Here is a 20,888-nt window from a genome sequence, read left to right as displayed (position 1 = left end):
TCTGTTTGGTGGCCCCTGCACACTATGGGGAAACTAGACGCCAGATGAAAGTCAAGTTGATTGTAGAGTGGTGGTCATAGGGCAAGCCAGGGAAGGCTGCTCTGTTAGATGACTTCCGAGCAGAGACCCAAAACGAGTGAGGACATGAGCTGTGTGGACACGTGCAGAACAATGTTCCAAGTGGAAAAGATGGGAGGTGGGGGGATGCACCTGGAGGGAGTACAGCGGCCGGGCCCAGCAAGGAGCTCTGAGAACAAGAGGGGAGGAACCGAGGTGGGACCATGGCCAGGCAGGTCATGATATGCCTCTATGCAGGACTTTGGGTTTTTCTTTGAGTGGAAAGTTTCTGCGGTATTCCGATGAAGCAGAGGGGTTGATCTGACTTCTGTGTGGCAACACCCTGCAGGGTAGGCAAAGATGGGACGGGGAGATGAGAGAGGCTGTTGCTTATCCTGAGAAAGGGATGAAGCTTTAAGAGAGGGTGGCAGTGGTCCAGGGGAAGGGACAGAGTGGCATCTGGCTGTAGGTCAGAAGACCAGAAAGCAACCACTGGCTTGACTACTGGCAGAAGGCATTTTATATGTTCGTTACAGGCAAATGCAATTTGTCTACACAGTTGTCTCTCTCTCTCTCTCTCATACACACACACGCTCAGTAATAACACTGTTGGCAATATTAACAATGAATTCACATCGTTTGTTTACAGAGAAGGTCTGTCTTCCAGTAGTTGAATTAGAAGGACCGTGTGCTCTCTGAAAACTGAAATGAGGCCCTTTAGGTATCACTGGGGAACAGATGTGGCAAGAACATTGTGTGTGTCTGTGTCTCCAGTCAGAGGCATATTCTGTCAGAGGAACGTCACATAGGCATATTCCCAAGCATACAGAGCTACAGTGAATAAAAAATTAATTTATATGAAAATGCATCCTAAATAATACACTGTAATGTACCTATTGATCAATATCTAACATATCAAAGACACCTTATGGCTTAACAGTTCTTTTCCTTTCTCTCTGACCATCACAATGCAGCTGTGATGTGTATTCGTCCCAGAAATACTCTGACACAATGGTCCAGATAATATGCCCATTTCACAGGTGGGAAAAATAAGCCTCAGTGAGCTTAAGCATCTTCTCAAACTTCATGAAAGGGGTAAATGTACATGAAGTTACATATGAAAAGAAAAGATCAAAAGCCGTTGGCATGGGATCGATTTCTCTCCTGATCCTTTTCTAACGGGGTACAGAAGCAGGTGTAGACACTCCCAAGAAAAGAAAGCAAGGCCTGGCCTCATCTCCTTCTGAACATGCTGATCACTGGACCCCCCCAGTAGGGAGATAACCACGTCAACCAAGAGGAAAATGTTTGCTTGTGGGAAGCTGTTAGCACGTCCCTAGTCAAGCCAGCATTTCTTATCACCGTTAGACCTGGGATCTCGGAACTAAGGAGGCATAGATCCTTAGCAGTTTCATATAAGCCACGTAATGATCGGAGTCCAAAATGGAGAGGTTTCAAAACCAAAACCCTCCAGAGAAGGAAAAAGTCATCTAGAAATCTCTCTTTCCATCTCAATCAAAGCTGGAGAGAAAGAGTTGACAGTTCTTCTACAGACTGTCTCCCATCACTATTCTGAGTTGTTTTTCTATTCTGCTGAGCGCATAATGTGATCGCCTGTGTCGCCGGATATGTTGAGCCTTTGGTAGGCACATGTTTCTCCTGTCTGCAGTGGTTTTCAGCCTCAGCTGCAAATCAGAGTCAGCTGGGGGAGCTCTGAATTGTCATATCCCAGAAAAATATCAGAATCTCCAGGAACCCGGCTAGGGTTGGGAGGCAGGTGTCCGCATTTTACGGCTCCTGGGTGATTCCAACATGCAATCAAGGCTGAGAACAGGGGGCGTGTTCCAGAGCTCGGGGCTGTTTGACGCCCGGCCTTCTTTAACAGAGTTCCATGTACCACAAAGAAATATAGCTCACCCCTGACCTGGGTGCCCCTGAGTTAGGTTTTTAATGTTATGTGAATTTTGATATTTTTCAAAACTAAGTCTTAATCATTACATCAGTCCTAAGACTACTTAATTGATCCTACTATTGAATTTTTAAGTGAACCAGTAAAAATTTCTGGCACATGATCCTAACATAATATTTTCTTGTTTATGCAATCATTTATTAGTTGATTCACTTAGCCATCCATGGCTTTGTCTCTAAAAGAATGTAGGTGAGCTTTATTCACATTTATATGTGCCTGGTCACAAGCAGACAATAGAGGAAATCCACTGCAGCCAGAAAGACAAAGTGTAGAGGCAAAAGAATGATTGCCTAACAGTCTGCAGTGGATACAGTACAATGATTGCCTAACAGTCTATAGTAATACAATGTATCTGCTTTATTTTCAACAGTATCTTCTTTAGGACAAGTTCTAACTCCCATTTGTTAAAGATTAATTACAAACTCCAATGTAGTAATTAGGAAATACTGCAGCTCATTATCCACGCCTGGTCATTTGAAAGTGTCACGTTTTGAGGATCATCTGTCAGACATACATTTGGAGGACGGCCTGCAGGCTCCATCGTTAAGCCTCTGCCTTTGGCTCAGGTCGTGTTCCCAGGGTCCTGGGTTCGAGCCCTGCATGGGGCTCCCTGCTCAGTGAGGAGTCTGCTTCTTCCTCCCCTCTGCTCATGCTCTCTGCACCCTCTCTTAAATTAACAGTCTTAAAAAAAAAAAAAAAAGATGTACATTTGGCTATTGGATTTTGAACCCACAACTGATTCTCCTCCCTGCGTTGACCCCCACATGTCCCGGTCAAAGGGTTCTCACCAGATGCAGCAGGGACCCTCCCGAGGAAACGGCAGTGTGTGGATCCGCGCCCTCCTTCAGGAGCCGGAGTGCTGGAAAATGGAAAGAGTAGGCAGTTAGAGTGCGTGCTCTGTCCACACCGTGAACCAACACCAGAGCATTGCACTAGTATCTCAAACGCTAACGTCCATAAAAGTCCACGCAGACACAACCACTACCCTCTGGCCTTCCTTGGTATAGGTAGGATCGGTGGCCTTTGTCTTCACATTCAGGCTTCTTCCCTGGTCTGTCAACGTGATTTCCTATTACAGCTGCCCAAAGTATTCAGAAAGGGGAACATGTTCTTACAGTTTGTTGTTTCCGAGTGCCTAGTTTGTATACCCTTTACAGGGCAAGATAATAAAAAGAAATTACTTCACTAGGCTCATGGAGGCACCGGTTCATGTAAAACTTTTATTTTTTTTATCTCATTAGGGCCATTGGCTTAAAACAAAGTTTATACTCTGGACAGTAAACTTCTCTTCCTATGATGGCCTCTTGGGAGTGTGTCTGCCATTCCCAAAAAGGACTGTGGGACAAAGCCATGTCTATCCAGATTAAGAATGCCAAATAGGTCAAGATAGACGCCAATTACCAGAACAAATGCACAGCTGGAAGGTGACCTTGTTTTCATCTCAACGGCAAAGGTGAGTTCGTTAGTACAAAGTACGCCATAGGCATGGGGAGACTGTTCTGGTCTCTGCTCTAGGACCAGCCTCACAGAAATCTCATCAGTTCCCCAAAATACCATCATGGTTTCCACAGTTAATAGCAGTATCACAGTCTTGATAAAAAGCCATTAATGTATTTTCCATAAAAACTATAATTAAAGCAACAGTGAGTCTTTTTTTTTTTCCCCCATTATACCACAATCCGTTACTAAATGGCTTGGATTCAAACGCATATGTCACTGAACATACTGTCTTTCCATGAAGCTTCTCTATAGTCTGGAGTATCACTCAAATGTCCCTTCTATTCTATGGTACCCCAAATCTTTTATGTGTTCCAATATCTAGTGTGTCAACCTCTTCCCCAGAGCTAACCACATGTCACGAGGGGCACCAACAGTCCTGGTAGACATGGCTACTCCTGTCATCCTCTCTTGAGGAAGGCCATCGCGTTGATGTCATGTGCAGTGGGGGTGAGAAATGGAGACTGAAGAGCCCATCCAAAATGGGGGTGACATGGCAACAGTAGAGACAACCCACACCCAGCCCAGTGTGGCCTCCAGACAGCCCTTCCTGAAGTCAGAGGGCCTTTTGTCTAAATCTCTCTCCCTAGCGAAGTCAGACACACCCCAGTGCCCTCTCAACAGTGGCATCACTTGGCCCCAAGGGCTGTCATGCCTTCACTTCCGTCTTCCCCATGAAAGCTGTCGTCAGTAGGAGTCTGTCCACATCTGTACACCTGCCAAGGGGCTTCCCCTTGAACATGTTCTTTCTCCAATTAAGAATTGAACTCTTTTTTTTTTTTTTAAAGATTTTATTTATTCATTTGACAGAGAGAGATCACAAGCAGGCAGAGAGGCAGGCAGAGAGACAGGCAGAGAGACAGGAGAAGCAGGCTCCCTGCTGAGCAGAGAGCCCGATGCGGGACTCGATCCCAGGACCCTGAGATCATGACCTGAGCCGAAGGCAGCGGCTTAACCCACTGAGCCACCCAGGCGCCCAAGAATTGAACTCTTTTCACAACACAGATTCTCCTAATGGTGGTAGTTTGTGACTAAAGAATTTCTCAAAGACGGCAATCCTACAGGATCAAGTGTAACCTGACACGGCATGGGGAGACCATTTGCTCCCTTGGGCATCTCCCTCTTCAGCCATCAGAACATCCAGGAAGGTGAGTCCTTGGCCTTTCTCGTCCTCACTGCATATCTGGGAGCAGCCCTGTGGCACGGTCCGCAGGTGTCCTTTCTGCCTCCTGTTCCTATGCACGCGGATAAATGGACTCACTTCTCGCCCCCACCCCCAGAACCCTTCTAGCCTTAAGTTCATTGACAACAGCAGACGGTTAATTAAATACACTTACCAATGGCTTCCCCAGAAGATAAATAGCATTTTCCCCCAAATGTTTATTTTTTTAGCAAATGAAATTGTTCATCTTGAATTAACTAATATTAACACAGTGCTTTAAAGTTTTCATAGCAAAGCACATACACTACAAACACAGTATGAGGCAGATTTTATTAGAAAAACGTTCATAAAATGTTGTCAGATATTTTTAAAAAGATTTATTTGTTTGAGAGAGGGAGAGAAAGCAGGGGGGGGGAAGGACAGAGGGAGAGGGAGTCCCAAGCAGCCTCTGCACAGAGCAAGGAACCCGATGCAGGGCTCCATCTCACGACCCTAAAACCAGGACCTGAGCTGAAACCAAGAGCCAATACCCAACCGACTGTGCCACCCAAGCACCCCTGCTGTCCGATTTCTGAGTAGAATCCACCATGAACCTGTGTAGTGAACGACACATAACAGGAGTCCGTGAGACACTGACCTTGGGCTTCCACGACTGGCTGTGAGGCCTGGCCCCACTGGGGCGAGCTGCTGAATTCTCAGGGCCTCAGTTTCCTGTCCATTGACCTCACGTTCTGGGGACACTGGCACAAGTGAATGAGCCAATGAGCGGCCGGTATGTCATGCCTCCCGGCACTGGGTACCGGTCTCCAAATGACTCCTACTCTTATACTTATGCTATGTCACAAAACCCCACAATAACATATCTAGAATCTGTAACTTAAGGTTTATTCTAAATTTTCTCAAAACCTTCCGACTTTTAAACACTGAATGGGAGTCTAGAATATAAGCAAAGCGGATTTAGCAAGAGTCTCCTGGAGGATGAGTGTGTAGTTTATCCGGCACAAAATCGGTGAGGAGGACTATGCAGGAGGCAGTGAGGAGCAACGAGCGTGAGGGGGAGGGGGACACCACGGAAAGCTCAGAGGACGGGGTCAGTGAGGACAGGGCACATCACGCTACGGGACTCAGACAACATTCTGCGGGCAACAAATGCCCTCCAGTCAGCCCTGAGTACTATGTATTTAATTATTTGTAAACAATTTGTTGTGCAGGGTCCATCCCAGGACCCCAAGTTGATGACCCAAGTCAAAGGCAGACGCTTGACTGACTGAGCCACCCAGGTGTCCCTGGAGAACTACTCTTTATTACAATCAACTTAATTGTAAGTTTATCTACTTTAATTTTTACTGTAGGCTTTAACTGTTCCACAACCGACTGACGAATTCCTGAAATTTTAACAACTGGTTCTCGGGAGCCGGAAGGGCAAGCTCAGCATGCTACTGGGGACAGCCTGAGGTCCTTGAGGAATGGGCCCAAGAATGTCCACAGATGACAAGGACTATAGACCCAGGAATTCCAGAACTTCTTACCACAGTGACCGATGAGTAAGTCCCACCTCTCACTGGGCCACATCTTAGCCTAAGGAGAAAAGAAGTGGGGACAATTTGAGCCTGTCTTTTCCCCAAATGGAAGGGCTATTTTCCAAAAGGGCTGTTTACATGATCAGACAGAACTAAGTTGGAACCACAGAAGACATGCTGCCTGGGTAGCCCCTGGGTCCCATGGTGGGGACCAAAGAACAGAGCAAATCAGCCACTGAAAAAATAAAGAAACGTTTTTCATATAAACACGCACACAAGTTGTAGAGTGAGCTAAATTCTATGTCTGCTAAGTCTTAAAACTGGACACTGTGAAGTACCCATATATAAAGAAGGAATGAAGAAAATGCCATTTGCACAATAATTGATTCATAACAGAGAATTCTGAAAAAGAAGAGGGTATGATGGGGAAACAAAGGCAAAAGAAACATTAAATTTCCTTACTAACAGCTCATCAACAGGTCCTTGAAACAGACAGAGGGACCTTCCTCTAGGAGCTCAGCTGCCTGGATGTTGGCACTTTGCTAAGGGCCAAAGGCCATCTTAGCCCAACCCAGGGCCCTGTGAGTCTACTTTAAATATAAAAATTCCTTTGGAAAGTTCCTTTATCCATTAACACACCCCTCCCGATGCATGTCAGCAGTCTTCCCCCAAGCATATGGCTCACCGTTACACATCCGCAGGGTCCCATGACTAAGGTTTTAGTGGACAGTAATAAATGGCCTTTTTGTAACAATAGCTAGTCCCATCAAGGTCCTGGAAACCTTGCTTCCAAAATTCCTTAGAGACTTATGTTAGCCCTAAACCATTCCCAACTTGATGTCTATAATCAGTCACCCTCATAACCCAGTGCAGCCTCTTCTGCTCACGGGTTCTGTCCCCTGCTTCAATAAAACCACCTTTCTGCACTGAAGACGTCTCAGTAATTCTTTCTTGGCTCTGGGCTCCAGATCCCAGCACTTCCTACGGCAGGTACATTTTCCAATTCTAACACACACTGAGCACTTTTTAAAGAACTTTGGCTGTAAGAACATGAGTATAAGAATTACTTTAATTCTCTTGAGTCCATGATGCAGATCCTAGAATTGTTTCACTAAGGACACAGGGACTCTGATCTTGTGACGTCCCCAAGCCACACGGTAACCTGCTGGACCTAGCACTCAGCGTGGGCAGCAGGATTCCAAGGATTCTCAACAAGAACAGCATCGGGGTAGAGAAATTTCAAAGTCACAATAGGAAAAAGAAATCACAACAGGAATCAAGATCCACTTTAATAACAAGGAGCGAATTGCCAGTCAAGTCAAATGGCCTGGCCACTCCGGGTCTTTCCGCGACAATAAAATCCGCAGGAAAACAGCCGGAGGAGAAACAGCCATCTGGGACCAAACAGAATAATGGAGCCGAGGCTGCCTCTTAGAGTGGGGCAGCTTGGAACCGATTGAGCATCTCCTGTATACTTGTGGCTTTGTCATCAAGCTGCTCAGAGCTCCACTGAGAAGTCTGTGTGGGGGGCATGATTTGATATTTAAAAAGAAACATTCAGTCTCTAAAGCTTCAGCTATTGCGGTAGAAAAGTGGATGCAAACACATCAGAAAATGTGCTAAGGAGCTCTAATAGAATCAGCTGTCACCACGGAATGTCCCTACCAGCCCCAACATAACCAAAACCAAGAGTCCAGCTGGGAATCGGCGCTTACTCCGAGTCTCCAGATAGTACCACGATTTATCTTTGTGGATGACATGCCAGCAACACACGGAGGAGAGGACCTGGACAGCAACCTGGGGACCATAACTGCTTTGGGAACTCTAGGAACCTGTGTGGGTATCTGGCTACACGGTGTTCCATTATACTCACGGGATTCTCACGATGACCGCGGGTCCCTATTCACAAGGATTTTACATTTAAAAAATCAGCGGAGGCTTCGGAAGAGGAGGTGAACCATGAGAGACTATGGACTCTGAAAAACAACCTGAGGGTTTTGAAGGCGCGGGTGGTGGGAGGTTGGGGGAGCCAGGTGGTGGGTATTGGAGAGGGCACGGATTGCATGGAGCACTGGGTGTGATGCAAAAACAATGAATACTGTTACGCTGAAAAGAAATTTTAAAAAATGGTTTTCAAGTTTTTTTTTTTTTTTTAGAGAAAGCTTTTATTTTTATTTTTTTTTATTTTTTTTTAATTTTTTTTTATTTTTTTCAGCATAACAGTATTCATTATTTTTGCACCACACCCAGTGCTCCATGCAATCCGTGCCCTCTACAATACCCACCACCTGGTGCCCCCAACCTCCCACCCCCCACCCCTTCAAAATTCTCAGATCGTTTTTCAGAGTCCATAGCCTCTCATGGTTCACCTCCCCTTCCAATTTCCCTCAACTCCCTTCTCCTCTCCATCTCCCCTTGTCCTCCATGGGTTTTCAAGTTTTAAAGGAATATTTAAACCTTTTTCCTTCTTATCAAAATTTATTCTATTTCTACTTTTCATTGTGAAAAATAAAGTTCGAAAATTGTTTAATTCTCAAAGAGTCATTTTGAAGCCAAACAATCACAAATAAATCCAATGAGTTTAAGAATCCTAAAAAGAAAAAAAAAAAAAAAAACAGCGGAGGGAAGGATAAGGGAAACACAACTGAAACAGGGTTTCTCAATCTTGGCCCCATTCTAAGCCGTGCACAGGCCTTTTTAGATAGAGGAAAAGATAATTTGTATGTGGTAAAACGTTAGCAAACAGTAAGGCTGGCTGAAGGAGGTACAAAGTTCTTTGTTTTGTTGGCTCACCTCTTCTGTAGGTTTGGTTTAATTTCTCAATAAAAAGTTAAAGATGACTTATTTCTTTTGATTGCTGCATAGTAGTCAATCGGAGAAAGACAACTATCATATGATCTCCCTGATATGAGGGAGAGGAGATGCAACATGGGGGGTTAAGGGGGTAGGAGAAGAGTAAATGAAACAATTTGGAATTGGGATGGAGACAAACCATAAGTGACTCTTAATCTCACAAAACAAACTGAGAGTTGATGGGGGGAGGGGGGCTCGGGGGGGTGGGGTTATGGACATTGGGGAGGGTATGTGCTATGGTGAGTGCTGTGAAGTGTGTAAACCTGGCGATTCACAGACCTGCACCCCTGGGGATAAAAATATATGTTTATAAAAAAAAAATTAAAAAAAAAAAAGTTAAAGATGAATAACCACAAAAAAATCAAGGCAGAGTCCTTTCTCCCTGAAGGGGTAATAGAAACATCAATAGAAAGATTTCCAAAAAACACAGATGTGGGAATTTCCATAACAATTGATAGTCTTCTAAGAACCACTTTGAAAGGTTCTTATCTTATCAATATGCTAATCAGGAATGGAGGCAGAAAGCAGGAACGTAGAGATTATGTTATTAACACCACAGAACCATAGATCTGCCCAGCAATGCTGCTTAACACAGATTTCCTGCCTAGGTTGAACCCAAATTTTAGGATGCCTAAAAAGGACATGAGGATTTTTTTTTAAATAGATTTCTTTTTAAGATTTTATTTATTTGCTTGAGACTGAGAGAGAGAGAGAGAGAGAACAGGAGTAGGGGCAGGGGCAGAGGGACAGGGAGAGGCAGAGAAGCAGACCCTCTCCACTGAGGAGGAAGCTGGTCATGGGGCCCCATCCCAGGACCCTGGGATCATGACCTCAATTGAAGGCAGACACTTAATGCACTGAGCCACCCAGGGGCCCCAAAACAGGTTTTTCTAGTTCAGTGATTCTCAACCTATTTTTCATTATCACTCCTTCCCCATCAACCTCTGCCATAAAATTGTAATACCACAGATGTTCTGTCCATCTCCTAGGTGGCCCTAGGAAGGACAGCAAACCATGGGTAACACTTTTCTCCCCCTAAAAAGGCTGCTCACCTTGGGAAGCCATTTCTCCCCTCTTAAGAATCAAGCCCTAGTCCCACATCTAGATACTGAGATTCAAGTAATCCGGAATGGGATCTAAGACCATGCATTTTACACAAACATTCCAGGAGATTCTGGGGCAAATGGCCATCTAAATTCATTTTGAGAAAATCTGCTAGGATTTTACAATCTCAGAAAATTACCTTCAACGTCTCATTTAGAGTAAGAGAAAGAGTTCCAAATTTAAGACTTCACGGCCCACCCTTTCCCATGAATTTGCCATTGAGAATTCAACCACTAATGCTGTATGAACAACAGTGTCCCTCAGAACACACAATTTATTCTCAGTAAATACATACTTAGCCAAACCTGTCTGAGCGGAATCTTGGTTTAGCGGGGATATCTCAGAAGAGGGAGTCAAGGTCTGCGTGGTTGGGGTGTCCTCAGGTGGGGACAGAGCCTGGGCTGGGCAAGAATTCTCAACTCCCATTATGCTTGGAATACTAAAACTTATAACCTGTTCTGTCACCAGATCTTAAAATCAGTCAAGAATGTGCCCAACTGTCCATATGTTTTGCAGGTCAAAGCACCTTGATTATAATACTGAGAAGATGGGAAACAGTGGAAATCAGTAACCAAAGGGCTGGTCAGCGATGACCTGAAGAGGGTCTCACAGGTTTTGAAGCTCACGTGAGGTTCTGCCTGAGGTGTGGAAGTTGTTGTGACTGAGGTCCAAGACTGTCACCGAGCTAACTCAGATCCCCACCCAACCCGCTTGGGCCGCTGTGATTGAGGCAACAGACATCCCGCAAGTGCCTTTTCTGGGCTAAGCACTGCTTTAGAGTTGGCACTACAGAAAAAAAAAAAAAAATAGGAAAAAAAAAATCCTGCCTTCATACAGTGTATAATCCCATGGGCACCAGCAGGTGAAGACAGAAGACAGACAAGAAGTTATTACACAGCAGAACGATCTGTAGATCTTCTCCAATCAGTGCCTGGATATCCTGAATCTTTTTGGAAAATTAGCTGTCATTTCTGTCTTCCGATGTTGCTTGTAACCCATTTCTTCCCTCTCCCTTCAAGGCCATCACAGGCAGGGAACTGAACAAGATATTCACAGAAGAACTTCTATCAAATTCACCTGTTCTTTTTTTTTTTAAATATTTTATTTATTTATTTGACAGACAGATCACAAGGAGGCAGAGAGGCAGGTAGAGAGAGAGGAGGAAACAGGCTCCCTGCCGAGCAGAGAGCCCAATAACCCAATACAGGGTTTGATCCCAGGACCCCAGGATCATGACCTGAGCCGAAGGCAGAGGCTTTAACCAACTGAGCCACCCAGGTGCCCCTCAATCACCTATTCTATAGAATTTCTAACGTATATTATCATGATGTATACGCCTGGCAGGAATCAGGAGTGGCCTGTGTACCTAAACCAGATCTAAATCATTAACTCTCTAAATATTCCAGAACAGAGCCGAAGTGACAGTTTTACAGCAACACAGATTTAACTGCGTCGTATTTCTTCAGCCCTCGATGTAGGAACTGTAAATCCAGAATGCACACAGTATAAACACATGTGGCCCGTTCTCTCTCCCCCTCTATAATCCACTGTCCATTCATCTTAGAGAACTTTAAGATGATTTTTCATATTTCAAATTTTATAAGGGGTCTTAGCTTCAAAACACTGATGCACTTTCAAAAAATGATAAATAAAATGCAGTACACCATTGACATTGCTAATACAAAATACTGTTTATGTCTGAGCCCAGTAAAAACAAAAACAGAAACAGAATAATACAAACATTCCTCAAAGTTATTAAAACATGAGTATTTGAAATAAAAGGTAAAACAACGATTTACCCTCTTTTAAAAGTCAGGCAAAGCAGGATGGGGGGATGAGTGAGATCGGTTACGACAACCTTACCAATGACCATGGAGTAATGTATAGAATTGTGACTTATGTTAATTTCACATGAATTAAAAAATTAAAAAAAAAAAAGTAACCCAACTCAGTTGTTAAAAAATTACATCTCAAAAAAAAAAAAAAAAAAATTAGGGGAGAGAACTATTCAAGTATTTCTGTCATTGACCAGTACCTAAGGATAAACTCAGAAGACAGGAATGGAGAGTATCATTGGATACTTATTGATGCATCGGTCGTTACAGGGATGTGGTCTCTCATCCTTTCATATTTCCCTTCCAGTCTTCCCCAGGCAGGTAAACTCACTGACAGAACACGAAGGACATGATATTTCATGAATTCCAAAGATATCACAGATACGCATTATTTTAAACTCATTTTATTTGTTTTTTTTAAAGATTTTATTTATTAATCTGACAGAGACAGTGGGAGAGCAGGAGCAGGGGAAGTGGCAGGCAGAGGGAGAGGGAGAAGCAGGTTCTCGGCTGAATGGGGAGCCAGATGCGGGACTCGATCCTCAGGACCCTGGGATCATGACCTGAGATGAAGGCAGACATCTGAGCCACCCAGGTGCCCCAACTTTTAACTCATTTTAAAAGTGAAATTTCAGGGGATCCTGGGTGGCTCAGTCAGTTAAGTATCCATCTCTTGATCTCACCTCAGGTCTTGGTCTCAGGGTTGTGAATTCAAGCCCCACATTGGGTTCCATGCCCCAATTAAAAAAAAAAAATTGGTTGAGGGGGGGAAGGTGAAATTTCATAGGAGCAAAGTTTGCTCTGTCAGAAGAAACATTTTGGAGTAACTCACTCCCTGAAGATAAAAGAAAGTCTGAACAACTATTTTTAATGCTTTAATTCTTCAGTGAGCTAAAAATAAAGCCAAGTGTTACACGAGAGGTATCAGATACATTAAAGCTATCACAACTAAAACCCTGGAGCATGGGTCCAAGAGCAGACAACAGATGAAAGAACAAAATGTCTACCACGGGATTGGTTTCCAGTTTTTGTCAATTATGAATATAGCTGTTACCAACATTCCTGCACAAGTCATTTTGTAAAATAATACATTCATTTTTATAAGGCACGTACCTAGAAGTGGGGTTGCCGGAATGCAGAGGATGCATAAATTTGAATTTCTTAGAAATTGTCAGAGTTTTCAAAGGCGGCTGTACCATTTTGTATTCCCACCAGCAACATATTAGAATTCAGGCTGTCCACCTTCTCACCAGTACTGGCTGTTCAGTGGAACCATGCTTATGGGCAAGCGGTTTTAATTTCCAGCACCCTGATGAGTTATAACGTTGAGAATCTTTAGGTAAATTTATTAGTCTTTGGGATATTCTCTTCTGTAGTGCTAATCCCAGTCTTTTACCCAGTATTTTATCGTATATTTCATTATTTTTTTCTTCTTGGTTTACAGAAGTTCTCTATCTATTGCTTATGGCTTCTGTCTCCCACTATTTGGTAGAAAATCCCAGTACTTTTCAAATAATACAGCAACCCTGAATTCTAGGGGCTCAGGCAATGGTCTACTTTGTTTGCTCAGTGGTGATTACGTGAAGTTTACTTTCAATAAATCATCATTGCACATTTATTGCTAGTTTTATTATATTTTATTCCAAAAGATAACAAAATGAAAAATGTGCTATATGATTACAGAAATAATGAGTACCAATATTTCAAACCCCTGGTTGTTATATAATAACTATTCCTTGGTAAATCAACCTACTACAACTAACACCAGTAGGAACAAAAATGCCTATCCAAGGGAGCAAAGGAGATAAGAGTTGGCCAACTGCTCCTTCATTTCTCAGGATATTTTGCATATCAAAAAAGCTATGATATAGCCCTATCAAAACCCCAATGCCCTTTTTTGCAAAAATGAAAAAGCTGATCCTAAAATTTGTATGGCATTATAGGGGACCCTGCCAAAACAATCTTGAAAAAGAAAGAAAGAAAACAAAGTTGGATGCCTCACTTTCTGATTTCAAACCTTACTGCAAAGGTTCAGTAATCAAAACAGGGGCACCTGGGGGACTCAGTCAGTGCAGCATCTGCCTTAGTCTCAGGTCATGATCCCAGGGTCCTGGGGTCGAGCCCCACATCGGGCTCCCTGCTCAGTGGGGAGCCTGCTTCTCCCTCTCCCTCCTCTGCTCCCCTGCTTATGCTGGTAACAGATGCACCATGTTGTGAATGTGTTAACTGCCACTGAACCATATAGTTTAAATAGTTAAAATGGTATGTTTTATTTTCGATGTATTTTACTACAATTAAAAGCCAAAATCCCCCGATTATGATGTCTTGAACATTATAAACTTCTTAAGTCATATACTTTTTTAAGATTTAATTAATTGATTTATTTGAGAAAGAGAGAAGGAGCCATGAGAGCCCAGGATGGGGGGGATGAGGGGCAGAGGGAGAAATCCCAAACAGACTCGGTACCGAGTGTGGAGCCAACAGCAGGGCTCGATCTCACGACCCTGAGATCATGACCTGCACCAAGGCCAATAGTGTGATGCTTACACAACTGAGCACCCAGGCGCCCCCACACATATTTAGGCAAGATTATATTTTATAAAACTATATTTACAGAGAACCTAATGTCAAGTGATTTTATTTATATAAATCCTGTTTGTGTTTTTCAATAATTCTGAGGTAGAGAAGGAACAGCTTTGGGGTACGAATTAAGCCTTCTTGTCTGCATAATAATCACTTAGAACTTTTTTTCTCCGAGGAGCTGAATTTGGGCACGTTTAGCCCTCATAACCAACTAGGGAATAGTTTTGACCCACAGGTTAGTTTCTGGTCACACAGAGCTAGTTCAAGTCTGGTCAGCGCCATGGACACTGGTTCTAACAGTCTTCAATGGGGCCTCAAACCACAGGCTCGTCTCTGTTCCTTGACCCACAGTGCTATTCCCCACGTTCCTACTTCAACCGCTTACTTCTTTCTGAGTCTCATTAATAATACATTTTTCTTTTTTATACTCAGACACATGCCCCATTAAGCATTTATAACTGTTGTCTCCAGAGAAGCTCAGGTAGAAAAATATGTGCCGTGTGACACATTAAGGAAGAGAGATTAATGCTGCCCCCTAGGAAATTATCAATTCCAATTTCAGGACTTGCCAGAGGCTTCAGCGTTCAACAAAATTGAGTGAGCCCGCCCCCTCCCAGGGTGCCCACGACCACAAAAGCCATTGGACAAATGTGTCTACCGCTCTTAGGTCTTCACACCGAAGAACGGCCCCATCCATGCAAAATCGGTATTTAATGTCCCCACATATGGAGTATGTTATTCTTGATCAACCAATTCTCAGTCTGTGTCTTAAACATTTTCAGAAATCCAATATCATGCACACCGACTAAGTTATTTTGATGAATAGCAAATGCCTCAGTGAGTCTCAGGGGCTATTTGTTTAAAAATTCATTATTCAATGTCGGGGCGCCTGGATGGCTCAGTCTGTTAAGCATCCAACTCTTGATTTTGGCTCATGATCTCAGGTCATAAAATAGAGCCCCAAGTTAGGCTTTATACTCAGTGGGGAGTCTGCTTGTCCCTCTCCCAACTCTCTCGCTCTCTCTCTCAAATAAATAAATCTTTTAAAAAAGTCATTATTAAATGTGAAGAGAAGGTCAAAAAAGTCAGAGCAAGGGTGAAAGGAGTTAAGTTTCAGGGATATTTCAAAATGTTGTCACTGGAGTTTGTACCTTTCCATCACCTTTCAATCAGTTGAGAGACACTAGAGATAAATCTGCTTTTGCCCTGGAAAGGTCACCTGGTCAGCCTCTAAACCCAGGTCTAGGGCCATGCTTTCCTGAAAGTTCACCTGTGTGACAGTGGTGCCTGTCTTGCCTCCTTTTCCAGCCTATTTATCTTCATCAAATATAAAACCAACTATTAGGGTGGGCCACAAAATTCACCTGTCTTCAACCAGACTCCCCAGCACAACAAGACTTCAGTTTAGCCAGAAATGGGAACGACGAAGTAAGGACAGGAATTCCTGAATAAGTGTATCCTTCACACTCAGGACTCAAGATGAAATAATCCTTATAAAAAACAATCAGCAAAACCCAAATGATTTCTCTCTCCCTCTCTCCCTCTCTCTCCCCCTCTCTCCTCTCCTCTCTCTCTCTCTCTGTCTGTCTCCCTCTACTTTTCCATACTACCCAACCAGACCATGCTTGTTTTCTGGTTTTCCTTCCATTATTGAAACCATAACCTAATAGGCAAAAACTTGGCAGACCACATACAAAATGGACCCTTTCTGAAAGAAATAAATGAAGTCGAGTCAAACACTTTCTCACACTCATTTAGGGGACATAATTAATAAAAACCTACAAGAACAGTAAGAATCATTGACAAATGAGAGAATGGGGACTGAGGACATAGAAAAATGTTGAGTTGTGTTAGAGTAGAGCAGAGACCATATCCTCAGCGATATGAAGAGCAGGTATTAGAACTGAAATGCCCCTCACCCCCACCCCTGCCCCAGCCCTACTGTCACACCTTTCTGAGAATGTGTCTTTGGGTATTCTAGTATTTGTTATATAGCATTTCCTTGAAAGAAAAAAAAAAAAAAAGAATTCCAGGAGAAGTTTCCAATCTTTTCAGAAATGCCACATATCACAAACATTAATTTATTATTAACACAAAAGTGCAATGAGTTGACATCTGGCCACGCTGGTGTTGTGTTCCCCAACACAGGACTGGAGACAACAGTCATGGAAATCTGAGATCCATGGCCAACTCCAAGATAAGAAATTACATAAAGTAAATACATGGCACTTGATCTGTTTAGGAAGACTAGAGATCAGTTGAACACCTAACTGTATTCAAATGTATGTTTTTACATTAAGCTTATGAATCCAGCAGCCCATGGCATGAAATGAAATTCCCTGTGGCCTCCAAGCTCTTCCTGCTGGTGCCATGCCTCATATGTCACCACACACAAAATCCAACAGCTGGAGGAAATACATGCTTTGCAAAAGATCTGTCCCCCTTTCCCAGCCTCAAGGGATCCAAAAACTAATGTTACGCATTGATTCATTGAATCCAAATTAACCCATTATCCAGCCCATTTGTTAAATAATCCTATCTCATTTTCCTTACATTGTAAGTTCTTTATCATATATAATCAGTTCTAGCACCATTTTAAAACAATTATTTAAACAATATTCAGACTTTTGGCCTTGCCCATATATCACTCATTGTGATGTCAAATTTTTGTCTGCCACATTCACACTTGAGCTGCTTAAGTTTTGACTGGTTTCATTTTTGTACTAGACTAGGCTCTTGTATTTTCTAAGCATCAAAGAAAATTTAGATTATTATCACATACCTAAGGTTAGGAGAAAATTTATAGTAAACATTTCTCTAGGGTTCCTATATGAGTAATAAAAAATATTGAAGCCCCAAACTAAGAAAAAAAATAGATTTTTATTTTGGTTGGATCAAAAAGACTTAGCCCCTTTGAAGTCTTTAATGCCCTGGAAGCCACAGTCCAGAGTAGAGCTGACAGTAAAGATAAGCAGCTAGCCAGAAGATTAAGGGATGAAAGAGGGAGTTGAAAGAGAACAGACAAGTGACATCCCTACAGAATTAAATGACTCAGACAACATCAGGGAAGCAATGAGATACAGAGATAGAGAGGGTGTAAAATGGTACGCAGTTGAGCCCGTCTTAGAACTGCGGAGATGTTGACAAACTGGACATCCCAACAGCTCGTCCAAACACCGGCGGTCATGGGCAGAAATGAAGGAACACTCTGGAAATAAAACCTCCCATGCACAAAAGCCCAAATAGACATAGTATTTTAGAGCATGGTTACATGAGTGGGAGTGTGTGTGTGAGTGTGTGTGTGTGTGCGTGTGTGTAAAAATCTGGCATTTTGTGCTAATGTGATTATCTTAATTTCACTGATTACAATCACTCCTGACTATCAGAGCAATCAGTTCAAGCAGTTTAATTAAGAAATCAGTGTAATTATATAGAACAGAGTTTATAGAATATATGTAGAAAAAAATTAGTAGAACAAAACTTGACTATCTTTTATTATACAGATCTACGAATTGGTTCCATATCTTTCATGTTAAAGTGACACTTGGCATTGACATGTACTATTCTAGTCTCATCTAACTTGCCTATCCTTCAAAATATTTTTTTCAATTTTTCTTTTTTTCTTCCAAAGGAGTTTTTGTTTAATCTAGCTTATTCAAAGAGAATCTTCTCATAGCAACTTTCAGTAGACCTACCTTTTTCCTTTGGTTTTATAATAAAGATATAAAAAATAAGAAGGTGATGGATAATCAACCCTGAAAGAATTATTTACCTAAAATATATTTGTGAAATAAGACTATAACTCAAAACATGGATTAAAAAACATATTTGTAAATCCTTTGTGATGAGCTGAGTTGTCTAATTTTAATTTTTCAAACTACATGCACTACTAAAATAAGAAAAAATTCACGCAGTGAAGAGCATGATTTTGCACTTTGGGGGTGGTATACACAGACACAAGAACTTTCCTTCGAGGTTGACACTGTAAACAATTTATAAAAAGAATTTAAGCGCTCTGAATGGTATTTAATTCACTGACTTCTACAAAGTCCTTGACAACTATTCCATGGTTAAGGCCATTTATAACGAAACCAATTTTTAAAACTTTATGTTAAACAGAAAGTTGAGATTAACAATATAAATTTTGAATCAACTAATCTCTTTAAGGATGTGGAATTCAGATGATCAACAGAGGTCAACGTGCATAAGTGTGTGTGTGTGTGTGTGTGTGTGTGCAATACAAAAGTGGAGAGAGACATCTGAACACAAGTATTTATTACCAGGTTCTAATCACAAAAATGACAGAACAGAATGGGCAGTGGGCATACCCTAGGGTGACCCCATAATCTTCCCTTTCTGGTGTTCATGTTCTTTTATGATTCCCTTGGAAAATGAAATAGCAGGGGTTTTATTTTAACCACTGCAGAAGAGCAGAAAGGAGAGAAAAGAAGGAAGAATGAGGGAGAGACAGAAGACACAGAGAGACGACACCCTCTATCTCCCAAGCCTTGCCTGGAGAGAGCCTGAAGCACTCACAGAGGCTCAACCTGGTGTATTTTCCTTTTGTGTTGCTTTGTCTCCACCTTAGGTGGCCCCAAACCACACCTTTACATTAAAAGGATTTGAGCCTATCTCATGGAAGGCACTGGACTGACTAGGCTGAAAAGTGAGGGTTGGAAACAAGTCTTGGAGAGAGAAGTGGGAAGTGAGCTGGTAAATGATGGAGGCACGTAGAGAATCCATTATATTCCGAGAGAATACAGGTGCCATCCTCAGTCCCCACGACAGGGTGTTAGACACAGGATCTCATTTTGAAGGCTGTTTCTGTATTAAACCATTCTCTCTGTTCCTCAGTTAATTGGTTCTTTTCCATTAGAAATGAAGTAACTAGAAGTATGCTGGCTGTAGTGGTTTCCAAGTACAGTTTGGTATTGACTGAGTTTTTCTGCTTTGGCTTCTGTTGCTATCCTTATGTTTTAAAGACTCTCTGAACTTGAACATTCATTCACTTTTTAAGAAATAGCTAATAAAAAACGAATAGGCAAGAAAGTAGGTTATTTGTCTGGGTTTAAGTCAGATAAGTCTGGACAATGAAAGCGCAGTCAATCCTTACCAAATATGATCGTTGCAAAAACCATCATAATGTCTACTGCTCAGTGAGAGATCTTCGTGGGTCATTCAAGTAAAACAATTGATTTTGACCAGTATGGTACAGTCTTACGATAAACAGTTTGAGCTCTTTAAAATTATCCACTTAATTAGTTACTGTGATTTTATAAAATGTTTGACTGTGACATTTAAGGTCAAATATATATATAAAGATAATTAAATTTATTATCACCAGTATATTTTTTTAAGATTTATTGATTTATTTATTTGACAGAAAAAGATAGATCACAAGTAGGCAGAGAGGCAGGCAGAGGCAGAGGGGGAAGTGGGCTCCCCACTGAGCAGAGCGCCTGATGAGGGGCTCCATCCCAGGACCTTGAGACCATGACCTGAGCCGAAGGTAGAGGCTTAACCCACTGAGGCACTCAGGTGCCTCAACACTGTATTTTTAAAGGTTCTTTGTGATAAAAAATTGTGGTATAACATAAAATTTTAAAAATCAAATTATCAGCACACATGCTACTGATCTCAAAACTTATCATCTTTGCTAAAATATATTTTCATGAAGTGCTTTGATGAAGTTATTCAATTTCATATCCCCTACCCCCAGGCCCTTCAAGTGCCTACCTGCTCAGAACATGTGGGAGACAGGAGAGGAATTTGTTAGGAGGCTGTTCTCTGCCTGCATCGATTTCTACTTTTGCACTGAAAATAACTTACACTTGAAGTTAAACCTCATGAGAAATCTGATCCTGAGCTTTTCAAGAATTCTAGAGCAACTGTATCGCTGCTTATGGTTGTGAGTTGAGCGTGCAATTATTTTGGTTTAACGAACCTGGAGAATCACACTATGATAATATGCAGAGAGATTATAAAAATCAAGCAATCCAAATATGTACAAAATAATAATAAAATAATACTAGTGGGAATTGTAACTTATACTTACAAAACTGCAAGTTCATATTCATATACTTATGGAGTACGCATTATTATTTTAGATGAGCAAACCGGACACGGACGTTCCGTTAACTCGCTTACCTTGTTCACCATCTCCCAAGGCAGACTGTTCCAAATCTGCGAAATGGCTTCTTTACACAAAGCTAAATTCTCTTTCCCTACAACTTCAAACCCCTGGCTTTCTCTACCCAAACTGATCACACTGAGAACAAGTCTAAGTCATAAGAAAAAAAAAATTAATA

General features: G+C 42.1%; 1 protein-coding gene across 1 annotated transcript in view; it reads right to left on the bottom strand.

Moving 5' to 3' along the window:
• MYO16 (myosin XVI) overlaps nt 1-20,888 on the bottom strand; it is a 438,349-nt gene that overhangs the window by 391,446 nt on the left and 26,015 nt on the right. Inside the window, 1 exon segment of the mRNA XM_047720392.1 lies at nt 2,815-2,885. Coding sequence (XP_047576348.1) covers nt 2,815-2,885 — 71 coding nt within the window.

This window comes from Lutra lutra, chromosome 3 (assembly GCF_902655055.1).
Source record: "Lutra lutra chromosome 3, mLutLut1.2, whole genome shotgun sequence".
Classification (NCBI taxonomy): domain Eukaryota; kingdom Metazoa; phylum Chordata; class Mammalia; order Carnivora; family Mustelidae; genus Lutra; species Lutra lutra.
The sequence above is the reverse complement of the archived record's forward strand: the minus strand, read 5'-3'. Positions and strand labels throughout refer to the sequence as shown.